This window comes from Carcharhinus amblyrhynchos, chromosome 16, assembly GCF_965287045.1.
Source record: "Carcharhinus amblyrhynchos chromosome 16, sCarAmb.v2.hapA, whole genome shotgun sequence".
NCBI lineage: Eukaryota > Metazoa > Chordata > Chondrichthyes > Carcharhiniformes > Carcharhinidae > Carcharhinus > Carcharhinus amblyrhynchos.
Genome location: NC_137339.1, coordinates 13,365,914 through 13,392,002, shown reverse-complemented (window position 1 = coordinate 13,392,002; position 26,089 = coordinate 13,365,914). Strand labels below are relative to the sequence as shown.

Below are 26,089 nucleotides of genomic sequence, written 5' to 3'. Positions count from 1 at the left end.
AGAATCTCACCCAGGGCCTATTCTCGTAACCCCGCATATTTACCCTGCAAATCTCTGACACCAAGGGACAATTCAGCACAGCCAATTAACCAAACCTGCACATCTTTGAACTGTGACAGGACACCGGAACACCCGGAGGAAATGCACACAGACATGGGAGAGCGTGCAAACTCTACACAGTCACCCAAGGCTGGAACTGAACATTGGTTCTGGTGCTGTAAGGCAGCAATGATAACCACTGTGCCACCATACTGCCTCGTAAGGTGCAGGTACACCGACACCCATGGTAGAGGGCTGTTATGTAGGGAGCTCCAGGATTTTAGTCCAGCAGTGACAAAGGACTGAAATATATTTCTAACCCAGGGTGATTTGTGATTTGAACAGAAAATGATGATTCTATTTCTACGTACATGTTGGTTCTTTGAAGTGGTTGAGGTCATAGGGCTGGAAGCAGCTCAGAATCATAGAATAGAAGCCTTGACAAATTGCAGCAGCACGTTATAGATGGGACATGCTGCAGCCATTGGGCATCAGTGACGTTGAATCTTAAGAATGGAAGCAGCAGTAGACCACACAACCGCTCTTGTCCCCTCCCAAGCCTGATATTGAATAAGATCATGGCTAATCTTCCACTTTCCTCCCTGTTCCATGTACTCCTTGATCCCTAAAAACTATCAGTCTCAAGTTGTGGACATATTCAATGATGGAATATGTCAACTCATTGGAGTAGACTGGAAGCAGGCCATTTGACCCAAATCGGGGACAATCTTACTGTTGCACCATGCTGGCCGATGGGCGGGGTGAGCCAGTAAGATCATGAAAGAGCTGAAAAATCAGATTCACGCCCAATTTCTCACCTCTCTTACTAGCACTGGATATCTGGCGAGATCAGCCTTGCGGTCATTTCCAGCACGACGCTTAATAATTTATTTAAATTTAAATCAATTTAGCATTGATTTAATGAGCTTGGGATGTTATTGTCCAGGCTCACTTGCCTCTCTGACCTTACTGGGAGATTCCATCCAGCGAGAATCATAGCTGGTTCCCAACAAAAGGGATGGCCTCACTGGTAGAATCAGAAGCTATTGAGGTGCCCCCACCTGAGTGGTCGGGGGCAAGGGTGGGGTGCCCCTTGGGAATTTCCAGGCACTCTGACAGTAGGAAGGTGGCAGAGGCAGAGATGAGCAGGACCAGACTGGGGAACCCACTGCTACTCGACATTAGGGATTGGTGGTGGGAGAAAGAGGGACACCCTGTGACTCTGCATTCAGGATCTGTGGAGGGAGGGATCTTAAGATCACCCCCAAGGTGTCAGCACTTGCTGACAAATGGATAGCCAGCCTAATAGTATTTCCAGCTCTTGGTCCAGTGTTGTGCAGATAATGAGAGTTAAACGCACACCAAAGTATCCATCATTGTAGACAAAGAGGACGGATGCAAGATGTTTTCTTTTACTCACCTCTTGATCTGGTTGAGATCTCCATCTCCTCCTCCTCTTCCTCCTCCTGCTCCTGTTTAGGCGGGTCTTCAGCCAAACTACATAAAAGAAAGAGCAAAAGAAAATACTTAAAGAATACTGCAAAAATATTTTTTTGAAAAATCTATTCAACCCATTGCATCTGTGCCAGTTCTTTATGAGAGCAACTCAATTTGTTCCATTCCCCCCCACTTTCCCCAAAGCCCTGCAAATTTTCTCTCTTCAAGCATTTATCCAATTTGTATTTGAAAGCCATAATTGAATCTGCCTCCACCTCACTCTCAGACAATACATTCAAGATCCTAACCATTTGCTGCAAAAAAATTTTCCTCATGGCGCCTCTGGTTCTTTTGCCAATTATCATAAGTTGGTGTCCTCCGGTTCTAAACCATTTCGCCAACTATTTTGTGCTCTGCACACACCCCTCTGGATTTTGATCACCATACCTCGTTGAACACCACACTGCAAACAAATATTTGCAGAAATATCCTTTTTATTTGAAACCGCTACCCTAAATATACTTGACTACAGCAAATATGGTTTATGCCAAGAAACAATATATCCATCCATTAGCTTCCATAGTTTCTTTGCCCCTTTCCCAAAAAGGGACATTTCAGCTCCTCCTTGCTCAGCCTCTCCCCAATAAAATATAATACTTAACATTATGGTATTGTTGCACTTTGAGGAAATCTTCCAGTTTCAAGATAACAATCTTGTTGATTTCAATATGAAGTAGTTACAGTAAATTACAAAGGAAATTGCTCATCTAATTCACCTATCTGATTACACATCTGACAAGGGGGAGGCAGAGGTATCATCACTAGGCTATTAATCCAGAAACGCAGCTAACATTCTGAAGACCCAGGTTCGAATCCCACCATGGCAGATGGTGGAATCTGAATTCAATAAAACAAATCTAGAATTAAGAATCTACTGATGACCACGAAACCATTGTCAATTGTTGGAAAAACCCATTGGATTCACTAATGTCCTTTACGGAAGGAAGTCTACTGACCTTACCTGGTCTGGCCTACATGTGACTCTAGAGCCATAGCAATATGGTTAACTCTCAACTGCCCTCAGACAAGTAGGGATGGGCAATAACTGTAGGCCAGCCAACAATGGCCATACTCCACAGATGATTAAAGACAATATTAGTCTGGTCACCAAATAGAGTGAACTAGCTTTGCTTCTAATGCATTGGAAAATATTACATTTGTCCATTTCCAATAGAGTGCTCAGCATTAGCAGAAAACAGAAGTTCCTTAGTTTATCTGCAAATACTTGTTTTTACTGAAGTTTGTCTTCTAATTTTCACGATGGCACAGTGATTAGTACTGCTGCCTCACGGGGATCCAGGATCAATTCCACCCTTGGGTGACTGTGTGTGTGTGTGTGTGTGTGTGTGTGTGTGTGTGTGTGTGTGTGTGTGTGTGTGTGTGGAGCTTGCACATTCTTCCTGTGTCTGCGTGGGTTTCCTCTGGGTGCTCCAGTTTCCTCCTACATTCCAAAAGGTGTGCAGGTTAGATGCATTGGGCATGCTAAATTGCCCGTTAATGTCAGGGGGACTAGCTGGTGTAAATACATGGGGTTATGAGGTAACTTAAGTACTTTGTAAGATTTAAATGCTTTGAATGGGCTTTTGTGAATGGAGATTTTTTTTAATGTAGTAATATTTAGTCATACGGGCGGGGGGGGGGTGGAATTCTTCTGTCCCACCCACCACAGGAATCATAGCAGGTGGGGAGAGGACCACGCAAAGATTTGTTAACCTCAGGTCCTATTTTCCAGTTTTGGGCTAGCATGGCTGGAAAATCCTATCCATAGTTTTTATTTATCTCAGCATGACTCATGAGGTCTACCCATGGTGAAAATTGGGTGAGTTGGCATAGAGTGAGAAAGAGAAAAGGGTGAGATTGGGGGTCATAAGTTAGCAACAGAGGCTAGAAAGGAGCCACGGGGATGGGATTATTGGAATAAGTGTGGGCAATTAAGCCGTTCCCACAACCTCCATCCTACATCCCTTGATGTCATCAGTATCCAGAAATCTAATCAATTTCCTCTCTTGAACATGCTCAATGATTGAGCTTCCACAGCCCTCTGGGATACAGAATTCCAAAGATTCAGCACCCTGTGAAGAAATTCCTCTCCGTCTCAGTCTGAAGTGGCACCACCCTTTTCAGTAGTTTTGATAACAAAAGATAGGTGAGGGGGTAGGGGATCCAAGGGCCTTTGGCCTTGTGGATCCAGAACTGGCTTGCCTGCAGAAGGCAGAGAGTGGTTGTGGATGGGTCTTTTTCAGCATGGAGGTCAGTCATCAGTGGAGTGCCCCAGGGATCTGTTCTAGGACCCTTGCTGTTTGTCATTTTCATAAATGACCTAGATGAGGAAGTGGAGGGATGGGTAAGTAAGTTCGCTGATGACACGAAGGTCGGTGGTGTTGTGGATGGTCTGGAAGGATGTCAAAAGTTGCAGCAGGACATAAATAGGATGCAGGACTGGGCAGAGAAGTGGCAGATGGACTTCAACGTGGATAAATGTGTAGTCGTCCATTTTGGCAGAACCAACAGGATGAATGAGTACACTATCAAGGGCAGGAGTCTTAGTAGTGTTGAAGAGCAGAAGGATCTTGGGGTCCGGGTCCACAGGACTGTTAAATTGGCCTCGCAGGTGGAGGATGTGGTCAAGAAGGCGTATGGTGTACTGGCCTTCATTAATCGAGGGACTGAGTTTAGGAATCGGGAGGTAATGCTGCAACTTTATAAGACCCTTGTCAGGCCTCATTTGGAGTACTGTGCGCAGTTCTGGTCGCCTCACTATAGGAAGGACGTAGAAGCTATTGAAAGGGTACAGAGGAGATTTACAAGGATGTTGCCTGGACTGGGAGGCATGCCTTATGAAGTTAGGTTGAGGGAGCTGGGACTCTTTTCCCTGGAGAGACGAAGGTTGAGAGGCAACCTGATAGAAGTTTATAAAATGTTGAGTGGAATAGATAGGGTGGAGGCTATTTCCCCGGGTTGAAATGGTCGCTACGAGAGGACACAGATTGAAGGTGCGGGGAGGCAAGTACAGAAGTGATGTTAGGGGTAAGTTTTTCCACTCAGAGGGTGGTGAGTGAATGGAATTGGCTGCCGTCAGTGGTGGTGGAGGCGAACTTGCTGGGGTCTTTTAAAAGACTTCTGGATGAGTATATGGAATTTAATGGGATTGGGGGTTATAGATAGGTCTATAGATTGGCAGGTGTTGATGTGATCGGCGCAACTCGTGGGCCGAAGGGCCTGTTTGTGCTGTAGTGTTCTATGTTCTATGGGTTTACATTTACATTGCAATGTTATGGGGAGAGGGCAGGAAAGTGGAACTGAGCAGCGACAGATCAGCCATGATCTTATTGAATGGCGGGGCAGGCTCGAAGGGCTGGATGGCCTACTCCTGCTCCTATTTCTTATGTTCTTATGTTCTTATGAAGTTGTTGCGAAAATCCCCTAGTCCCCATACTCCAGCACCTGTCTGAGTTCATCGAGGGGGAATTTAGCATGGTCAATGCACCTAACCAGCTGGACTATAGGAGGAAACCAGAGCACTCGGAGGAAGCCCATGCAGATACGGGAGAATCTGCAGACTCTGCACAGACAGTGACCCAATCCAGGAATTGAACCCAGTCCCTGCCTGAGAGGCAGCAGTGCTAACTACTCTGCCACCAGTTATCTGAAAAATCACCTCCTTCAACACTCTGGGATGAAGCTCATCTGGTCCAGAGGATTTATCAATCTTCAAACAAATTAATTTTGAGTACTACCTCCTTATTAATACTAATTTATTTCAATTTCTCATTTTCACAAGTCACTTAAATCGCTGGTATTTCTGAAAGATTTTCTGCAAGATGCACAACACAATGGGCTCGTTTCTCCACCCTATTCTCTGTTATAAATTCTCCTATCTCCACCTGTAAGGGAACCATATTTGTCCTTGCTAACCTTTTCTTTTCCACACACCTAAACAGGCTTTTATAATCCATTTTATGTTTCCCACTAGCTTGTATTCATATTCTCTTTTCCTTTCATCACTTCTTTGGTTCTCCTTTACTAAATACTAAATTGTTCCCTGCCCGCTACGATTCCCATAGTGGGAGGAACAGAAAAATTCCCCCCTATATGACTCAATATCACTACGTCAAAAAAAATCTCCATTCACAATGGAACTACCATTGTGGTCAATGGTTATGAAGTTAGCATGCATGGCAAGGGCTGATGAGTATGTGGGATCTAGACTCCATGACCTAATGTTTTTAAAAGCAACTGGGGTGAAGTCCCAGAAAACCAAGGTGGGCCTGTTACACAATCCGCTGCAGCACTGGACTGCCTTAAGCCCAGCTCTAAACTGCATTTGGGGGCACTGGAACAAGCACCACCCTGCATCCATTCTGCAAGAAAGAAGCTCCCACCGTTCATAGTTCTTTCTCCCTGCTGACGTGATGCAGCACTTGAAAGCAAAAATCCAAGCCCAAGTCTCCCAAAAAGTCCTAGAAAGGTACACTAGTATCAGATTTTAACAGTTGTGCTGTTAAATGCCCAATTACATCCAAGATGAAAGAGACTAGAGGTCAAGAGTACCTAATTACCATTTCTACCTAGTTGCCATGGGGAGGATGACAGGGGAAGATCAAGTTACAGGCTTCCCTGCAAAATCAAAATTACAGACAGCTGTTCTGTCTGGTCAGCAAAGAAATGATGCCTCGAGCACTATTAGAGCCAAATGCAGGAGGGAGATGGTCTCCGGGTGAAGTGACACATCCTGCAGCCATCCAAAGATTCATTCTCACCTAGGCAGGGAAATAAGAATCATTGAAATTTTTTATTAAATTCATTTGTGGGACGTGAGAGCTGCTGGCTGGCCGGCCAGCATTTACTGCTTATCTCTAGTTGCCCAAGGGCAGATGAGAATAAACCACATTGCTGTGGATTTGGATCTGTATGCCAGACCAGATAAACACGATGTGGGGATGCCGGCATTGGATTTGGGTAAACACAGAAAGAAGTCTCATAACACCAGGTTAAAGTCCAACAGGTTTATTTGGTAGCAAACACCACTAGTTTTTGGAGTGATGCTCCTTCATCAGGCAAGTGGGAGTTCTGTTCACAAACAAGGCATATAAAAGACACAAACTCAATTTACAAAATAATGGTTGGAATACAAGTCTTTACAGGTAATCAAGTCTTATAAAGGTACAGACAGACAACGTGAGTGGAGAGAGCATTAAGCACAGGTTAAAGAGATGTGTATTGTCTCCAGCCAGGACAGTTAGTGAGATTTTGCAAGTCCAGGCAAGTCACGGGGGTTGCAGATAGTGTGACATGAACCCAAGATCCCGGTTGAGGCCATCCTCATGTGTGCGGAACTTGGCAATCAGTCTCTGCTCAGTGACTCTGCGTTGTTGTGTTTCATGAAGGCCACCTTGGAGAACGCTTACCCAAAGATCAGAAGCTGAATGCCTGTGACCGCTGAAGTGTTCCCCAACAGGAAGAGAACACTCGTCTGGCGATTGTCGAGCGGTGTTCATTCATCCATTGTTGTAGTGTCTGCATGGTCTCCCCAATGTACCATGCCTCGGGACATCCTTACCTGCAGCATAATCAGGTAGACAACACTGCAAGAGTATGTACCGCGTACCTGGTGGATGGTGTTCTCGCATGAGATGATGGCATCCATGTTGATGATCTGGCACATCTTGCAAATGTTGCTGTGGCAGGATTGTGTGGTGTTGTAGTCACTATTTTCCTGAAGGCCGGGTAGTTTGCTGCACCTGTGGTCTGTTTGAGGTTGTGCGGTTGTTTGAAGGCAAGAAGTGGGGATGTAGGATGGTCTTGGTGAGAGGTTCATCTTCATCAATAACATGTTGAACATCTTGCCAAGGCCATCCCCACACCCCCACTTCTTGCCTTCAAACAAATCATTGTCTGCAGCATACCACTCAGCCTTCAGGAGAACGGTGACCACAACACCACACAACCCTGCCACAGCAACATCTGCAAGACATGCAGATCATCGACACGGATGCCATCATCTCATGTGAGAACACCATCCACCAGGTACGCGATACATACTCTTGCAACTCGGCCAAAATTGCCTACTTGATATGCTGCAGGAAAGGATGTCCTGAGGCACGGTACATTGGGGAGACCATGCAGACGCTACGACAAACAGATGAATGAACACCATTCAACAATCACTAGGCAAGAGTGCGCTCTTCCTGTTGGGGAACACTTCAGCGGTCATGGGCATTTGGCCTCTGATCTTTGGGTAAGTGTTTTCCAAGGTGGCCTTCACGACACACAACAACGCAGAGTTGCTGAGCAGAAACTGATAGCCAAGTTCTGCACAGGAGGACGGCCTCAACCGGGATCTTAGGTTCATGTCACATTATCTGCAACCCCCACAGCTTGCCAAATCTCATACCTGTCCTGGCTGGAGACAATACACATCTCTTTTTAACCTGTGCTTAACCCTCTTTTACTCACATTGTCTGTACCTTTAAGACTGAATTACCTGTAAAGACTCGCATTCCAACCATTATTTTGTAAATTGTGTTGTGTCTTTATATGCCCTGTTTGTGAACAGAACTCCCACTTAACCGACGAAGCAGCAGCGCTCCAAAAGCTAGTGCCTTTTGCCACCAAATAAACCTGTTGGACTTTAACCTGGTGTTGAGAGACTTCAAACAGGCAAGGACAGCAGACTTCCTTCCCGAAAGGATATTAGCGAATCAGATGGGTTTTTCCGGCAATTGACAAATGATTTCATGGTCATCAGTAGATCCTTAATTCCAGATATTTTTCATTGAATTCAAATTCCAACATTTATTGTAGTGATATTTGAACCCAGGTCCTCAGAACATCAAAATGCTGGAAAATCTCAGCAGGTCCGGCAGCATCTGTAAGGACAGAAAGAAGCTGACGTTTCGATTCCATACGACCCTTTGTCCCCAGAACATTAGCTGAGTTTGTGGATTAATAGTGAGGCGATAATACCACTAGGCCATCACCTCTCAGGTGAAACAGGAAGATGGTACCCATTGGAAGCAGAGAGCAACTTTGGACTGCTTACTACAAAGGTTGTGATTCCATGGTGTATGTGATGTGTGGCAAGCATATAAAGAGGAATATTCTTCTCTTTAAAGTAAAGAGTGACTACAGAAAAGTATTTTGTCAATAGCGCTTTTAGCCATTGTACTCAAAGTTTTAAAATGTGAAATCTTGTGATATCATTTTTTCAAAGAGTAACTGGAAGTTTGAATCCCTTTTTTAGAAAGTGATCAGTCTCTACCAAGATAACACCAAAATGCTGACACTCATTTTAAGGCTCACATACAAAAAATGACCATTTGGCCAAATATTATTGAATTCATAGTTCAGCATGAGCTAGTGCCTACAGGAGCAAGAAGAATGTTTCAGGGTGGTGGGAGGTGAAAGTAGACAGATAATGATTAAACAACAATCTATAAAAATAGCAATTGCAGGTGCTTATGCAGCAGGCTGCATTAGTGCTCAGTGCACTTGTTTACTTTTTTTGTATCTGTTCTTCTCACGACTGGAATCTTCCATTGATTTTTCTCCCCAATCACAATGCTTTATAAATGATTCAACTGTGTTATAAATACATCAACATAATAAATCGCCCCACTGGCAAAACTGAAATAACCATCTGTTGCTCTCTGGTTTTTCAGTTATCTTCAACTCGTGATATTTGACATGCCGAATGAGTTATAACATATCTCGTATATCTGCTGTATGAAGAATTGTGTGTAATTTTATTCTACAAAATGATGTAATGGAATACTTAAAACATTTATGGGCTACAAATAAAACAAACAATTCAGTCCATAATAGAGAAGCAGAAGAGACTTGCAAAGCAGTTTATAGGATTGCAAACAATATAAAATTAGTCAGACCCAGGAAACAAAACTTGCAGTTTATATCTGGGGTGGTGGAGGCAGGTGTTGCACTCAGAATGTGGACCTTAAGATTTAACCCACAATACTCTCTCATTTTAGTATCATGTACACAATTGTATGTTACATGTCCTACGTCGAATGGCTAGCACGGCACATGAATTATGTAAATCAACTGAACCTCAAATTATGGTCTAAACCCATTCTGACTGTCATTTGATTTGACAACACAGCAAATATAATATTTTAAAAGGAATAAGTAGAAAACCTCCCATTACTTACCGTGCACAGACTACTTCCTTTTGCATCAAAACCGTGGTCTATGTTCATATTACAGAGGTTTGTGATGATAGCAAATAGATTACAACATCATGCAACCAGATGAATTCATAACAAAGATACTCTGTAGCAGAAGATTGCTGGCTATTTACCACCGAACAATAACAGCATCAATATCTTATGTGCCTGCACAAACTCAGAAGGAAAGTGCATTCAAGGATTCATCAAAAATGCCTCAACAAAAAGAATGGCTTTGTACAGGTCACCTTGCCTGCACTATCCACACAACCATATAAAATCCCCAATTAAATAAGCAAATAGTCCCTTGGTTTTAGAAATACTGAAGGCTTAAGAATATAAATACTCAAATGAATTGTAGAATTAATTTCCCCCAGATTTTTTTCAGGTTATTTTGAAAGAAAACAAACAGAAATCCTGAATACAGTCGGAAAGCTCAGTTTGCCCTGCGTATACCATTATCAACCATTTAATTGTCCTATACACAGTGTTTACAATATGTAGAGTCTAAAAATGGAACCTGGCACCGTCCGTCTGCTCCTATCTGTGTCTAAAATGGTGGCACTCTTCATAATCACTCTGGCAATTGTCAAGCCTGCAATCCTGCATAACAGAACCATTTAGGACACAATTAAGTCTATTAAATCAACAGAAAGTAACTGCATCAGACTGCACTGCAAGGCAGCCACTGTACTAAATGGAACCAATGCTTTTAATTCAGGAACTATTCCACGCAGAAGAAATACAAATACAAAACCATACCTACATTACATTTGTATTAAATGCCATTTAGAATCCCAGTGATATTTATAGAAAATATTTTTTGACTGTAAACTGAATACGTGTAAAATTAATCTTTTTCATTACAGCTCTAAAAATGTAGCCCAGATCCTGACAACACGACCATCACTCTCATTCAGTGGGCTTGAAATATTTTTTAAAAAGCAGCTCTATTGTGGATGCAGCAATGGCAGACTTGCTCAGACCGGTTTGAACCAGCTTTTTACCTTGGGCATGACATTTGCTTCTCCTAGGCACTGAATTACATCAGTATTTTTATCAATTCACAATTTTTGTGTTTTTGCTATAGTTATTGTAACAACAGAATAATGCAGCATAGAGCTGCCAGCACATCATTAAAGGAGGGTCCTGGGCACAAGAAGTTAATGCACTGGGCTCTCTGTTCTTGTCTCACAGCCTGAACAGCAGATCCCATCAGCATCAAGTACAACATTGTTAACAAAAACTGCAGAAATTGCTTCCTTTTAGCCATGTAGGGTATGTTACATAAACGACAGCGAGCATCATAACTTCTTTTAAACACTAAAAACATATAAAGTTCTTCAGCTTGGCTGAATTTACCTTGTTTTGGTGGAACAAAGATGGAGGAAATTTCCAGAAGGCCTTTCTGAGTCCGGCTACAGCAATTGTCAATCTTTAACCTATTCTGTGCTGCTATTGGTTAAACACTACATGGTAGGATATGATTGGTTTGCAGCGAAAAGCTGTATAGCTGCTGCTACCTTGTTACAGACAGCATCTTTCTGCATTGCAGCCTAGATTGTAAGAGGAAAACATGCATACATAACATGCAGACAGACAATTACATGAGGTGGATATTGGGGAGGGGGGGGGATCTAAAAGGCTGCCAAAAAAATTAGTCTTCCACAGCACTGCTTTGATGTGGCATTTGCAATTATGATTCTCATTACACGTTGCTGTTGCATGTAGGCCCTACCAGTGCAGCCATTTTTAACTTTGTTAGAAATATTGAAAGACAAAATAAGATTTGGGTAGGTCCAGCCAAAGAATCTTATTCTTGGTCAGCTCGTGGTACAGGAGTTGATGTCATCATTTCAAAAGTTCTTTCTTCTGCAGCAAATTAAATGAGGCACGGGGGAGGAAAGGGGAAATATGGCACATGAAAATGAAGCCAATTGCTACATTTAACCTACTTCGGCAAGATATTTAATCTAGAGCTTCAGGCCCTGTGGCTGAGAGTGAACATTCAAGGTACTTTAAGTTTGAACACTGCAAGTTAGAATAACCCAAAGTAACCATGCCAGTGTAAAAATGGTTTCTACCATTCTTTCAATAAATAGAAGTTTAGGCACTTGATAAATGAGCAAAGAAAACCATTCAAAAATCAAGCTCTTTGATGCGGACTAACAACTTATTTAAATGACCTGTCCCTCCCGGGAGACTTTAACCAAATTCCTTTCATAGTGTCTCAAAGAAAAGAAAAAGTGGTGGCTGCCATGCACTATGAAGTCCACAAGCTTAAAAACTCATTGGCCAGGCGGTTTTGGGTGCACGATTTATTTTTCTTTGAATATGCTTCACGTCCCCTCCCCCACTCCACTGCAGACTGCCTGCTCAGCCTCTACTTGAATTTGGCTCGTATTTACCAAAGAGCTGTTTAGCACGTACTCCTTACTATTGTCTGGCTTCTGACCCAGTCACACAGACATAGATCAAGCCTCAAAAAGTGCAGAATTCCTCTTTTCCTCAGGCCCTCCCTTCCTTCTACAATCTATAGGATTTTTAAAAACACAAGATTTATCACCACCTCCTGACGTTTCTGTTGGCCTACAGCGTGGGCTAGGCCCTCAAGTTTCATGATTTGTAAAGGAACAACTCTGTGCACCAGGAGTGCAGGCTTATTGATTGGCATACTGGCCACCACGTTACAACTGTTAACCAGGCATCATTGTATTATTGCAGCCTGACAGATTTCTATTACTACTGAGGCACAGAAAATTCTACAGATCATGCACACATTGATACGTGGCATTACATTTCCTCAAACACACTTTTGTGTAACACGAGTTCCTGCAATTGAAAATTTTTCAAATATTAAAAAGAGAACACATTACAACACAAGTTTTTCACATTAGTTTGCAGTGGTGGTGGGGGAGCGCAAAGAAAAGAAACGGACAATCAAAATGTGAGGCAATTTCAGGGAAACCAAAAGCCTGATCTAAGCTAATATTTTTTCCAAGAAACTTTTGAAGGTAGGGACAGAGATAGCATAGCAACACAGTTCTCTGAAGGAATCCTCAGGATAGGATACAGCTGCTGAAACTTCCAACTCAAGGTGCAGAGGAGTCAGAAGGGAATATTAATTCAGTTTGAGTGACAGAAGGTGAGGCATAAGGATCTCAGAGGATTATATGGCTGAAGAAGATTACAGGGGCAGGGGGTGGGGGGGGTGCGGAAGACTACGGAGGCATTTGAAAACAAAGGTGATCATTTTAAAATGAAAGTGTTCACAGGCAAGAAGCCAATGTACCTCAGGGTGATAAAGTGAATGGAGTTTGATGCATTTAGAATATAGACAGAGTTTTGGATGAGTTCAAGTTTATTGGGATAGGAGATGGTAAGGACAACCACAAGAGCACTGGAACCAAACTGCTGAGGTAACAAAGCCATGGTGGAGGGTTTCAGATGTGCTGGGATGGGAGAGAGCAAGTGATGTCACTGAGGTAGAAAGAATGAGGCTTGGTGTTGGAGTGGATATGTGATTGCAAGCTCATCTCAGATTCAAATTGGATAGTGATTTCGCAATTGGTCTGGCTCAGCCTCCATAATGAGGGAGAGGGTTGGAATCAGTGGCTAAAATATTGAGATTTTGCAGGACTCAAAGACAATGCTTTTATCCTTCCCAAAATTTAGTTGAGAGAAATTTCTGCTCATCCACAACAATATCCAGACAGGTGGCAATTAACACTTGCACCACACAGGTGCCAGATAATGACTAACTCCCATGAGAGAGAGAGTCTAACCATCAGCCCTTTATATTCAATAACATTACCTACCCTCAATTGGACTAGCCATACAAATGCTGTTGCCACATGAGCAGATCAGAGGCTAGGAGTCCTGTGGTGCGTAACTCACTTCTTGACTCCTAAAGCCTGTCCACCTTCTACAAGACACAAGTTGGAGTATGGTTGGAGTATGGAGTACAGTTGCCTGGATGATTGCAGCTCCAACAACACTTAAGAAGCTTGACACCATCCATGCCCACTTGATTGGCACTCTGTCCACGAACATTCACTCCCTTCACCTCTGACACACTGCAGGAACTCACCAAGGATCCTTCGGCAACACCTTCCAAAACCAATGACCACTACCGTCTAGAAGGACAAAGGCAACAGACATATGGGAACACTATCACCTTGGGGTTTTCTTCCAAGCCACAATCTATCCTGATTTTGGAACTATATTGCCATTATCTCATTGTCACTGGGTCAAAATCCTGGAATGTCCTCCCTCACAGTACTATGGGCACAGCTACTCCACATGGACTGGAGGAGTTTAAGAAGGTAGCTCACCACCAAGGGCAATTAAATGCTAGACTAGCCAACAATGCCTGCATCCCAATAATGTATTTTAAAAAGACAATAGTGAGATTAATCGTGTCAAAAGCTGCAAACAAGTCAAAAAGAACTATTCTTGAAGGTCCACTGTAGCCACATTCTCATAAGATGCCACATGTGATTTTGCTCATGGTCATTTCAGTATTATGACTGTTGATCGGAAACACTGAGTTGCAAGAAAAATGGCGTACGTGAGAGATGTTAACAGGACTTTGAGGCAGGAGGTCCAAGCTGTGAGTAGAATTAAAAGGTTAGTGAAAGGACTCAAACCAAAAGTATAGTGATGGAACTACACATGACGTCAGCAGCCCAGTAACTTGCCAAATAATTCGAAGCAAGAGCCTGCAGCCTTGCACTGTTACAGCAAATAATTTTATTGTATTCTCAAAGTGCTATTGTCCAGTTCTAGTGATTGGACAGCAATCAAGTTAAGGCTCGCTATTTGATGGAATACAGAGGCCTAATATAGCGCCCTCACCTGATGGCCCAGCTGAGATTAACTAACTCTGCAGACATCAGAAATAGAACCCATCTGGGCCCTGCTTGTCTGAACGGCTCAGTACCACAGCACCCCAAACAATATATTAACTCACTGGCCACAATAAGACTCTACATTTTTGAAAAAGGAAAAGGAAAGTGAAACCAGAATCAAGCAACTGAAAAAAATCTAGAACCTTCTGAGATGAGTCAATGTTTTATCAACCGCCAAAATTATTTACAGTAATCTTAAACTATGAGGGGGGTGGGTGGGAATATTTTGAAATACCAGTAACTTGTTTCACATTTTAATGTTCATTAAATTAAACATTTTCTTTGTGCACAGCGGTTAGGATTGAAGAAACCAAAAAAACTAGGCATTGGCAAATCTCAGCTACTTATGCCACTTCTCCAGTTTTTAATCTCTTTACAATTGATTATAAAATCAATTATACAACTGAATGCGAGCATATATTTTAACTGACATACAGAAAGAATAGGACAGGCCCAACTGACAGGGCCAATTTCAGAACCCATTCACTCAACTGGCAGACATTTACAGCATCTTCCTTCCTTCAGCATTACACTATCAAAATGCTTAAAGTTCGTTTTGGCTCTTGGCTGATAATTGTGCACATTATAAGAACCAATAAGCATTAAAGAGAGGGGCTGGAAATGCAGTGCACATTGGCTGCACAATGCCATAAAGTGGCTTGCTACGTGATTGTCTCCACGATTCCTAACACTATTAACTCCTGATTACAGCTGCATTGCTGCAGGCATTGACATTTTTTAACAATCGTCTGCGCTTCTGCCCCCGCACAGGGGCAGCAAGGGGAAATCAGGAAGAATACCCTAATGTCTAATTCATTGTTGCATATGCTTCCCTGTGTAGCTAAGTGCGAAAAGGACTAGATAAAAATGAAGAACAAGAATATATTTTCGTAGAGGCACACACTGTTCTAGTAATTTAATGCTTTACTTTAGAATAAAAATAGTTTTAAGTGATTGTTGCAGTACCGTATTTAATTCAAATCAATTGGAAGAGAGCTGCAAAAAGCAGATTTCCTTGACATCTTGTATTCCTTCTGCACTCACACTTGCAGAACACTATGGTAACAAGTTAACTCTTTTTCTTCCCAGGCTATCCAAAATCCATTTGAACTGGGGTGTTTTCATTGTAGAGTGAAATAAAGCAGATTCAACAATTAAAAGCACTGAAGGAAACTATTACCAATTTATAGTGCCACTCTGTCCACCTGGCAACTATAGATCAAATCACAATACATAAGATACTAAATGTGATAGTTTCAGCCAAGTTGCCTGGGAAGAAGAGAAATTCTGCATTGTAAGATGAAGATAGAGAAGCAATGGCAACATTCAGGGTGGATGGTTACAGGCCAGAACTTCCTATCCTCCCAATCAAGAGGAAAACCTTATTGATGCAGGAGCCACAAGGACAAGATCCTCAAGTATTCAAATTAACTACAGCTAATAGAGAGAAAATAAAACAGGAAAAAACAGTGCATTAATAAAGTTTGCATTCACAAATAGAATAAATAATATTCATAATTACTAAACAAAGCCATTGTGTCATTGAACACTAAAAATAGATGCATACACATCTGTATACCTCATTCTTGTGCTGTTGATTGCACATGTATGGATCTCAGTGTGTCTTTTCTGCACAAAGGTATTCATCACATACACAGGTATAAACAGCCTCCTTCTCTGAAAGCCTGGTTGTGGCTGTATACATCACATACTACACTATAATCAATCAGTCTCTAATTTAATCTCAAAATTACAGTGCATAAGTTCCTTTCCAAGCTCACCCATTTACCCCTCCCCCATGAAAATTGCCATTTTGTTTTGCCACGCTAAAAGGGATATACTGAAATATATGCTTACAGAAGCAGATTTGCATTTAATTCTGTGACAGCGCAATCTGTATCCTACCTTCTTAGTGACGATGCTGATCTTGTTTGCAATTCAAACTAGCTAATGCCTGCTTTGACTCCCTGTAGGGCAGCAATCTGCTTCTTCTATTTGCCCACCAACAGGCATGTGACTCAGCTACACAATAGGGCAAGCACCTTCAGTTAAAGAGAAGCTAGGCCACTACAATTGATTAGTGAGGATCAGTACAGTATGAACCAAAAGTCAATTCACCCTCCTTTAGGAATGTATTTAAAATACAGCTGATCACACTTTAAACAGAATCACTACTGAACAGGATGGCAGTAACATGTGACCAAGGGAAGCAAAAAGTAAAAACTAGCATTGCAACTACTGAAAGTACTTGGTTTGCTAGTTTTTTTAAAACAGCCAGATCATAAAAGTACATGTAAATAAGCTTGAACACTTTAAAAGTAGCTTAAAGAAACTGTTTGGTACTTACCTCTGTGGTTGCATTGTACTGTAACACAGGGTTAAGTCAATACTTAAAAAAACATGGTGGACAGTAACTCAGTACTCAGAGAAGGGCTTGGCACATAAGCTTGATGATCTGTCAGTCTCCAAAGTAACTCAACTGCAATTGGACAGTCTAATTTACCACCATATAAAACTGAAGCTGATTGGCTAGAACACTTCCTGAATGGTTACTTCTGCAGAGCATTTGCAGACAGAAGCCATTCTGTGAAAAGAATTTGAATTCAAAGCTTGGCTCAGTTTCAGCAGTAAAGAGCAACGATATCAAAGAAACCAAATATCAAGCTGTTGCTCTATTCTAAGCAGCTAGGATAATTACTGAATAGCCTACTTTTCTGTGGCAGCAGTACATTTTCAACAAATTACCTTATTGTTGTCCTTTTCCCTGAATGTAAAATGTGGAGCCATTACATGTAAACAAGACAATTTCCCTATGTCAGTCTAATGACTGGGATTCTTCAAGTACTAAGCATCAGAATATATGCAGAGTCATCTATGAAATAAGGCCATTGTTTTCTGTTGCTGTTTTTAAAATGATTTCATTAAAACAAAATAATACACTTAGAGATCCACAATGAACAACGACTTGAATTTTTATAACTTGCATAGAAAGAAATACTTCAAAACACTGCTTCGCTGAAGTTAAATATGAAAGACCCCATACCCCACAGACTTTTCTCTGCTATTCGATACAAGCATGGCTGATCTTGGGCTTCACTGTATTATCCCAACCAGTCCCCATATTCCTGAATTCCCCTTGAGACTCAAATATCAGTAAACCCCAGCCTCCATTGTATCAACAACGGAGCATCCAATAGCTCTAAAAGATTCATACCCTTTGAAGAAATTTTCAAGTCCTAAATGATTGGCCCCTCATCCTGAGATGGTGTCTGTGTTTTAGATTCCCTGACCTGTAGAAACAATCTCTTAGTATCCACATATCAAGACTTCAGAATTTTGTAGGTTTCAGTGAGATTACTTCTCATTCTTTTAAACGCCAGAGAATACAAGACCAATCTATTCAGCGTCTCAACATAGGACAACCTACTCATCTCAGAGTAAAATTTAATGAACCTTCACTGTATCATCTCCAATGCAAGAATGTCCATTTTAAATTAATTTATGGCAAGTTAGCTTCACTGGCTAGGCCAGCATTTATTGTCCATCCCTAGTTGCCCTGCAGAAAGATGTGATGAGCTGCCTTCTCATCCACAATGCTGCTCGGAAGGGAGTTTCAAGATTTTAACCTAGCAACAGTAAAGAAATGGTAATAAAGCTCCAAATCAGGATGGTTAGTGACTTGGAGGGGAATTTCCAGGCAGTGACGTTTCTATATCTGCTGCCCTTGTCTTCTGGAGATAGTGGTTGTTGGTTTGGCAGTTGTTGTCTAAGGAGCCTTAGTGCACTCCTGCAGTGCATTTTGTAGATGTTGTACATTGTTCACTGTGCATCAGTGGTGAGGGATGTGATTGTTTGTGGAAGGGATGCCAATCAACGCTCTGACTTGTTCTTTGTAGCCACAGTACTCATATAGTTAGTTCACATGAGTGTCTAGTTAATGATAAGCCCCCAGGATATTGATAGTGGGGATGGTCATGCTATTGAATATCAAAGGCTAGCAGATCTAAATCATTTAACGCTATCACTGAAATTCTACTCCTTGCCTGCCATGGAATCGGAACAGGCGAGGGTTGGACAACGGAAATATCCGTTGACCTCGGGCGGGAATTTCTGGCTTCTCTTGAACGAGGCTGTAAAATTCCACCATCATGTCCTAACTTATCTATCCTATTACAGATGCTTTGTGCATTCAGGTAAAGAATCTTTAATTTCATTTTTTACGTCTAGTCTCTGCATTGACTTTATTCACTGACGAACATTTTTTGTATCCCACTTTGATCATCTTTACCCACATCACTGTGCTGTTCCAATGTTACAACATTTCCCTTTGGATTTCTAAGTTTCCCTTCAACCAAAGCCTCCCCCACCTGAGTTAGTTTAAACCCTTGTCCGCAGCCCTACTTCCCACACCATATTTTGAGCCTCTCATTTAATTCTCTAATCTGTTTCACCCTACGCCAATTGGCAGGTTGCTTAGGTAACAATCCAGACATGATTACATTTGATTTTCTGCATTTTACTTTGGACCTTAACTCTTCCAGTTCTCTTAGCAGAACCTCATACCTAATTCTAGCTATGTCATTGGTTCCCACATGGACCACAACAACTGGATCCATCTCTTCGCACTGCAAGTATCTCTCCAGCATGAGGTGATGTCCTTAACTTTGGCACCAGGCAGGCAACACAAGCTTCAGAGCTCCCTGCTGTGGCTGCAGAGATATTGAAGTAAAGAAAGACACACAAATGCCCAAAAGTTTTACTAAAAATATGAGTTGGGGTTGAGCTATGAGGAGAGGCTGAATAAACTAGGCTTGTACTCGTTAGAGTTTAGAAGAATGAGGGGAGATCTCATTGAGACGTATAAGATGATGAATGGGATGGATAGGATAGAGGTGGAGAGACTCTTCCCGCTCAAAAAAGACAGTAGGACTAGGGGGCACAGCCTCAAGATAAAGGGGAGGTGGTTTAGAACGGAGTTGAGGAGGAACTTCTTCACTCAAAGGGTGGTGAATCTCTGGAATTCTCTGCCCGTTGAAGTGGTGGAGGCTACCTCGCTAAATATTTTTAAGAAGCGGGTTGATGGGTTCTTGATAAGAGAGGGGATTAAGGGTTATGGGGAGAGGGCGGGAAAGTGGAACTGAGCCACGACAGATCAGCCATGATCTTATTGAATGGCGGGGCAGGCTCGAAGGGCTAGATGGCCTACTCCTGCTCCTATTTCTTATGTTCTTATGTTCTTAAGGACAGTCTTGAAGGAAAAGATTGAGACTAGGATTTTCTGATCCTGCTGCATGGCTGGCATCATCATGGATAGAATGGGAGAATTTGGAGGGCAAATAAAAGTCTTTTGGCCACACATCAAACTTTCCTGTCCCAGAAGCAACAATACCCATTACTGATAGAGATGGAAAATCCCACTCTGGGTTGGCAGGGTGCAGAGATTTAAGAACATAATTCCAGAGTATAAGTGCTGAAAACAACTATGATGGGAGAAAGGGAAGATGATGTACAGGAAACAAGGGTCATAGGAACACAGGGCTCAGGAAGGGCTTACAGTGATAGGGAAGAGTCAAGGCTCTGAAAGGATGTAAGCATGAGAATAAAATATTTTTGTTTAAGGTTCTGTAAAACCAAGTGCCAAACAGGTTGGTATGGACAGAGCTGATGCATGAAACAGGACACAGTACAAGATGGAATAAAATAGAATCATAAAATCCTTACAGTGCAGAAGGAGGCTATTCAGCCCATCAAGCCTGCATCGACAACAATTCCATCCAGGACTTATCCCCATAATCCCATGTATTTAACCTGCTAATCCTCCAACACTTTGGCAATTTAGTATGGGTGATCAACCTAGTCTGACATTTTTGGAGTGTGGGAGGAAACCCATGGAGAAGTGGGGTGAACATACAGTCACCCAAGGCTGGAATCGTATCTAGGTCCTTGACACTGTGAAGCAGATGTGTTAACCACTATACCATTGTGCCACCCAAATATGATGTGGAAAGAGGATTAATGATGCAAAACTGCATCATCATGTTGTTGATTGCACCTGGCACCTTTTACTATATCTGGAATGAAAATAGTTTCAAATACACCAAGGAATTACACACATTTCACAGCACAAAAAGTAGACTGGTATTGATGCTCCTCATAAGTCCCCTCCCACTCTATTTATCTCATCTTACATCAGCAACATATTCCTTAGCTCCAGATTGGGCCTTGGTTTAGTGTGGTAGAGAAAGAGAGTGCAATCAGGAGGGTGGGAGCAAGAAATCAAGGGTTGGTGGTGGGAGGAAGAGAATGGCAATTAGATGTGGGTGAAACATCAGGACATGGTGAGGGAGAGGAAAGAAATGGCAATTGGAAGGGTGGAGGCCAAGGAATTGATGAATGTTTAAGGGAAGGCCACGGAAGTGGGGAGAGAGCATGTGATTGGCTTGGGCAAGGCTAGGAAGGTTTCCTTAGTTTGACAAGGTGGGGAGGGGAGTACTCCTGCTCTTCTTGACTCAAAGAGTTCTATCAAAAGGATTTAACTCTGAATAAATCAACTCTTGCCTCCTTTTTACTGCCGGATTTCCCAAGCCTGAGAAATCTAGCCAGCAAGGGCAACATTTAAATCAGGTCTCCATTTTCACTGTGGGAGCCTATTTAAGTATGTTAATGAAGTGTTCCACCTATTGAGGGTGGGACACAAGCTTGGTAAGCTCCCTGCCACCTTAAAGGTGGCAATTAAAGTTCACACTCAATTCTGGTTGTGATTGCATTACTCATTTTAATCTTTAAATTCATATTTTTCTTTTGGATTATTGTTCAATTTTTAATGATTCTGATAAATCTCCCCCGTACCTCTCCAAGTCCTTAGCATCCTTCCTAAAGTGTGGTAGCCAGAATTGGAAAGAATACTCAAGCTGAAGCCTATTCAGTGATTTATGATAGTTTAGAAGTTCTACTTCTTGCAAATGAGTTAAGTAATAATCTTGTTTTAAGCAGTGAATTTCCACTTTGAATCAGTTTCCTGCTAATCCACCAGTACCTATCACCACCCCCTCCCGAAATGGGACCATTTCCTGTCAGGCTAGTCAAATCAATGGGAAATTCACAGTAGGGGATTTTCACAGTAACTTCATTGCAGTGTGAATGTAAGCCTACTTGTAACTCAATGTCAACAAAACGAAAGAGATTGTCATCGACTTCAGGAAGCATAAAGAACATAAGAACATAAGAACATAAGAAATAGGAGCAGAAGTAGGCCATCCAGCCCTTCGAGCCTGCCCCGCCATTCAATAAGATCATGGCTGATCTGTCGCTGCTCAGTTCCACTTTCCCGCTTTCTCCCCATAACCCTTAATCCCCTCTCTTATCAAAAACCCATCAACCCGCGTCTTAAAAATATTTAGCAAGGCAGCCTCCACCACTTCAACGGGCAGAGAATTCCAGAGATTCACCACCCTTTGAGTGAAGAAGTTCCTCTACAACTCCGTTCTAAACCGCCCCCCTTTTATCTTGAGGCTGTGCCCCCTAGTCCTACTGTCTTTTTTGAGCGGGAAGAGTCTCTCCACCTCTATCCTATCCCTCCCATTCATCATCTTATAAGTCTCAATGAGATCTCCCCTCATTCTTCTAAACTCTAACGAGTACAAGCCCAGTTTATTCAGCCTCTCCTCATAGCTCAATCCCCTCAACTCTGGTATCAGCCTAGTAAACCTCCTCTGCACTCCCTCCAAGGCCAAAATATCTTTGCGCAGGTGCGGTGCCCAAAACGGCACACAGTACTCCAGCTGCGGCCTCACCAATGCCCTATACAGCCGCAGCAAGACCTCCCTACTTTTATATTCAATCCCCCTCGCTATGAAGGCCAGCATCCCATTCGCCTTCCATAAAGAGGAGCATGCTCCTGTCAACATCAACGGGGATGAAGTAGAAAGGGTCGAAAGCTTCATGTTTTTAAGTGTCCAGATCACCAACAACCTTCCTGGACCCCCATACCAACACTATAGTTAAGAAAGCCCACACATCTATTTTCTCAGAAGACTAAGAAAATTTGGCACTTCAGCTACAACTCTCACCAACTTCTACAGATGCACCATAGAAAGCATTCTATGGTGCATCTGTATCACAGCTTGATATGGCTCCTGCTCTGCCCAAGACTGCAAGGAACTACAAAAGGTCGTGAATGTAGCCCAATTCATCATGCAAACCAGCCTCCCATCCATTGACTCTGTGTACACTTCCCATTGCCTCGGCAAAGCAGCCAGCATAATTAAGGACCCCACACATCCTGGATATTTTCTCTTTCACCTTCTTCCTTCGGGAAAAAGATACAAAAGTCTGAGGTCAAGTACCAACGGACTCAAGACCGGCTTCTTCTCTGCTGCTATCAGGTTTTTGAATGGACTTACATTGCATTAAGTTGATCTTTCTCTACACCCTAGCTATAAGTGTAACACTACATTCTGCACTCTCTCATTTCCTTCTCTATGAAAAGTATGTTTTGTCTGTACAGTATGCAAGAAACAATACTTTTCACTGTATGCTAATACATGTGACAATAATAAATTAAATCAAAAAAAACTTTAACTTTTACTTTAAATTCATTCAGATTATAATGAGGCCTGTAGTTCTTTGAATTACAATCAAAATTCAACCATTGCAAACAGTGCTGGAGTTAAAATAGGATCAAAGTCATGTATTGCTATATGCAATAGACACCTGGTACCTTCCTATGCCATGTCTTGAACATAAATGATCAACTTTGGCAGTACAATTATGTTAATCCTTCTTTCTATGGTTAACAAAGACAAATGTCCAAAAACTATAACTATAGCAGAATGAAAGGCACCTTACATAGCTCTGCCATTTCCCATTCTTCTTCACATCATAAGATCAAGAATTTTTATCAAATGAAAAGCTAAATAAACTACGCCAAGAATCAGACCCATGGCCTTCCAACCTCAGGGCCATGCTGAATCAAATTTTTAAAAAAAGAGGGTAACTTATGAATACACATGATTCAATACATAGAATATGTGGCACTATTAAATTTTACCAGAATAAATTACACAGTGCATGAGTTTTTTGATTTGTTCTGTGGTTGTTGCCATGACAATAATAAGGACTGTTTTCACATTCATTTAGGTCTTGTGTGCTTAACACACTCATTGGCAGCACTGTGGTTGCTAAGGGAACATTTGTTTACCTTGGGATTTCTTGTACAACATGGATAATTTTTTCACTTTAAGAATTCAGCAATTTCAGCACAGAAGGAAGATGTTAAAATCAAGCGATGGGGGCTAAACAGAACTGGTCTTGCTTTCAAATTGAAAAAAGAATCATTTTATGCGGAATGCTCACGTAAGGCATAACAATCTTTTTTAAGCTTCCCCCCATCCCCTCCCAACTTCCCACCAAGGCATTTCCTCTGGCAAGGGAATTCAAAACACCAAGGGGGTCTAATTTTAAAATTAGAACTCTACCAATTAGGAGTGAAATCAGGAAGCTTTTTTTCAATACAATGGTTAGGGGAACTTGAATTCACTTCCTTAAAAGGCTGTGAATTCTGGGGCATTTGAAATTTTCAAGATTAAGATTTTCTAATTTACTAATTTAAGTTTAAATAGATAGCTGAAAAGTGAGTAAATTAAGTCGAGGTGCAGTCATGTTCTAACTCTACAGGCAAACAGCATCGAAGGAATGATTTGCTCCTGTTCCTATATTCACTGCAATATACCCAGATGATCATTTACAGATTCTCAGCAGCAGTGAATGCCTCAACTGTTAGGAGTGTAAGAAATGTGTTCTCCAACAGCTCAATGGTTTTAAGCATTAAGTAGCTGAATCATATAGACCAGAAAAATGTCAGAATCAATCTCTATTCTCTGCTGAATTAGCTGATCTCATTTTGACAATGGTATTACAAAGTTACAAAGTATTTACAAGAACCAGCTCTATAACAGGTGTTTATGTGCCTTGTGAGCTTCCACTCATCCTCCTTCATCTGATCCTTACTGTTGTTTTCAGTGTCCCAACGTTATGGAAAAGAAAATGGAGTAGGATTTCTGGTCTTATTTATTATACTTAAACTCTGGCAAGGAGTGCACACATTTGGACATTAGGCAAGGACAGGAATGGAATTAAGCTGTACCAGGTATCAAAATTGGTGTTGAGTAATTATGTAGCAAATAGGCTATCTCTAGTAACTTAAGATGTGTACAAAACAAAGTATTTAATTACTTAAATTGCTTACCGGAACTGTATTCAGAATAACCTGTCAGGCATATGAATCAAATGGATACTCATTCTGTAAAACTACTTGTGGCATCATTAATTATGGCAGTAAAATTGAACTAAATAAGCTCAAATGAAATCCTTTTTAAACCATTTGAAATTATGCTGAAATAATCCCAAGCTATGTAATTATCAAGTGTGGCTTCCGCATGGAATGAAGGCTGCTGTAAACATGTCACTTTGGTGAGAATTTTAAGGCCCCGCTGGGGCTGGGAATGGTGATGGATGGACACAGAATTTTAAACTGAGGACATGTCTGCCATTCTCCAACTTCATCCTGTCCTGTGATTATTTCCCTGGAGGCACAATGGGGGTGCTGTGCAACAGAAAAGAGACTGTTTCCCAAACTTTGTGGGCTTCTAACATCCATTTGGGACTGATGCCAGGGTTCAGAGCCTACAGAAAAAAATCTTGTTCCTTGTCTTAATTAACTTCTGTTCCTTCCAACTGTATCTTTCATGCTATCTCTACCAGGTATACAGAAGTTGGCATTGACAATAGAAGAGGAAGTCATATTCTGACGGACTCCAAGCTGAGACAGCAATTCACAGTATGTGCGCTATATTTTGAGATACTTTCATAGATTATTGTTTCTGAATCAGAATAAGTCTTCTGCATAAGAGCATAAAAAATAGGAGCAGGAGTAGGCCATCTAGCCCTTTGAGCCTGCTCCGTCATTCAATAAGATCATGGCTGATCTGAAGTGGATCAGTTCCACTTTCCCGCTTTCTCCCCATAACCCTTAATTCCCCTGTCTGTCAGAAACCGATCTACCCGTGACTTAAATATATTCAGCGAGGTAGCCTCCACCACTTCAATGGGCAGAAAATGCCAGAGATTCACCACCCTTTGAGTGAAGAAGTTCCTCCTCAACTCCAATCTAAACTGCCCCCCCCATTATCTTGAGGCTGTGCCCTCTAGTCCTGCTATCCTTTCTAAGCAGGAAGAATCTCTCTACCTCTACCCTATCTATACCCTTCATTATCTTATACGTCTCTATAAGATCCCCCTCAGCCCTCTAAACTCCAACGAGTACAGACCCAGTCTATTTAGTCTCTCTTCATAGGCTAAACCCCTCATCTCCGGTATCAGCCTACTGAACCTTCTCTGCACTCCCTCCAAGGCCAATATATCCTTCTGCAAGTGCGGCAACCAAAACTGCACACAGTACTC

The 26,089-nt window shown here is 41.9% G+C and overlaps 1 protein-coding gene across 11 annotated transcripts in view; it reads right to left on the bottom strand.

The window, feature by feature from the left end:
• zmynd8 (zinc finger, MYND-type containing 8) overlaps nt 1-23,495 on the bottom strand; it is a 104,014-nt gene extending 80,519 nt beyond the window's left edge. For 7 of the 11 annotated variants that reach the window (XM_080204711.1, XM_080204722.1, XM_080204719.1 and 4 more), the window contains exons 1-2: nt 9,705-9,725; nt 1,460-1,536 (exon numbers count right to left, since the gene is read on the bottom strand). In XM_080204711.1, the coding sequence (XP_080060837.1) occupies nt 1,460-1,484 (25 nt within the window). In that variant the 5' untranslated portion in view covers nt 1,485-1,536; nt 9,705-9,725. Of the gene's footprint in view, nt 1-1,459; nt 1,537-9,704; nt 9,726-11,081; nt 11,101-16,534; nt 16,554-16,976; nt 17,090-23,476 lie in introns of those variants that run through there. The other 4 variants (XM_080204713.1, XM_080204714.1, XM_080204717.1 and 1 more) reach the window with 4 other exon arrangements.
• Nucleotides 23,496-26,089: the final 2,594 nt, after the last annotated feature.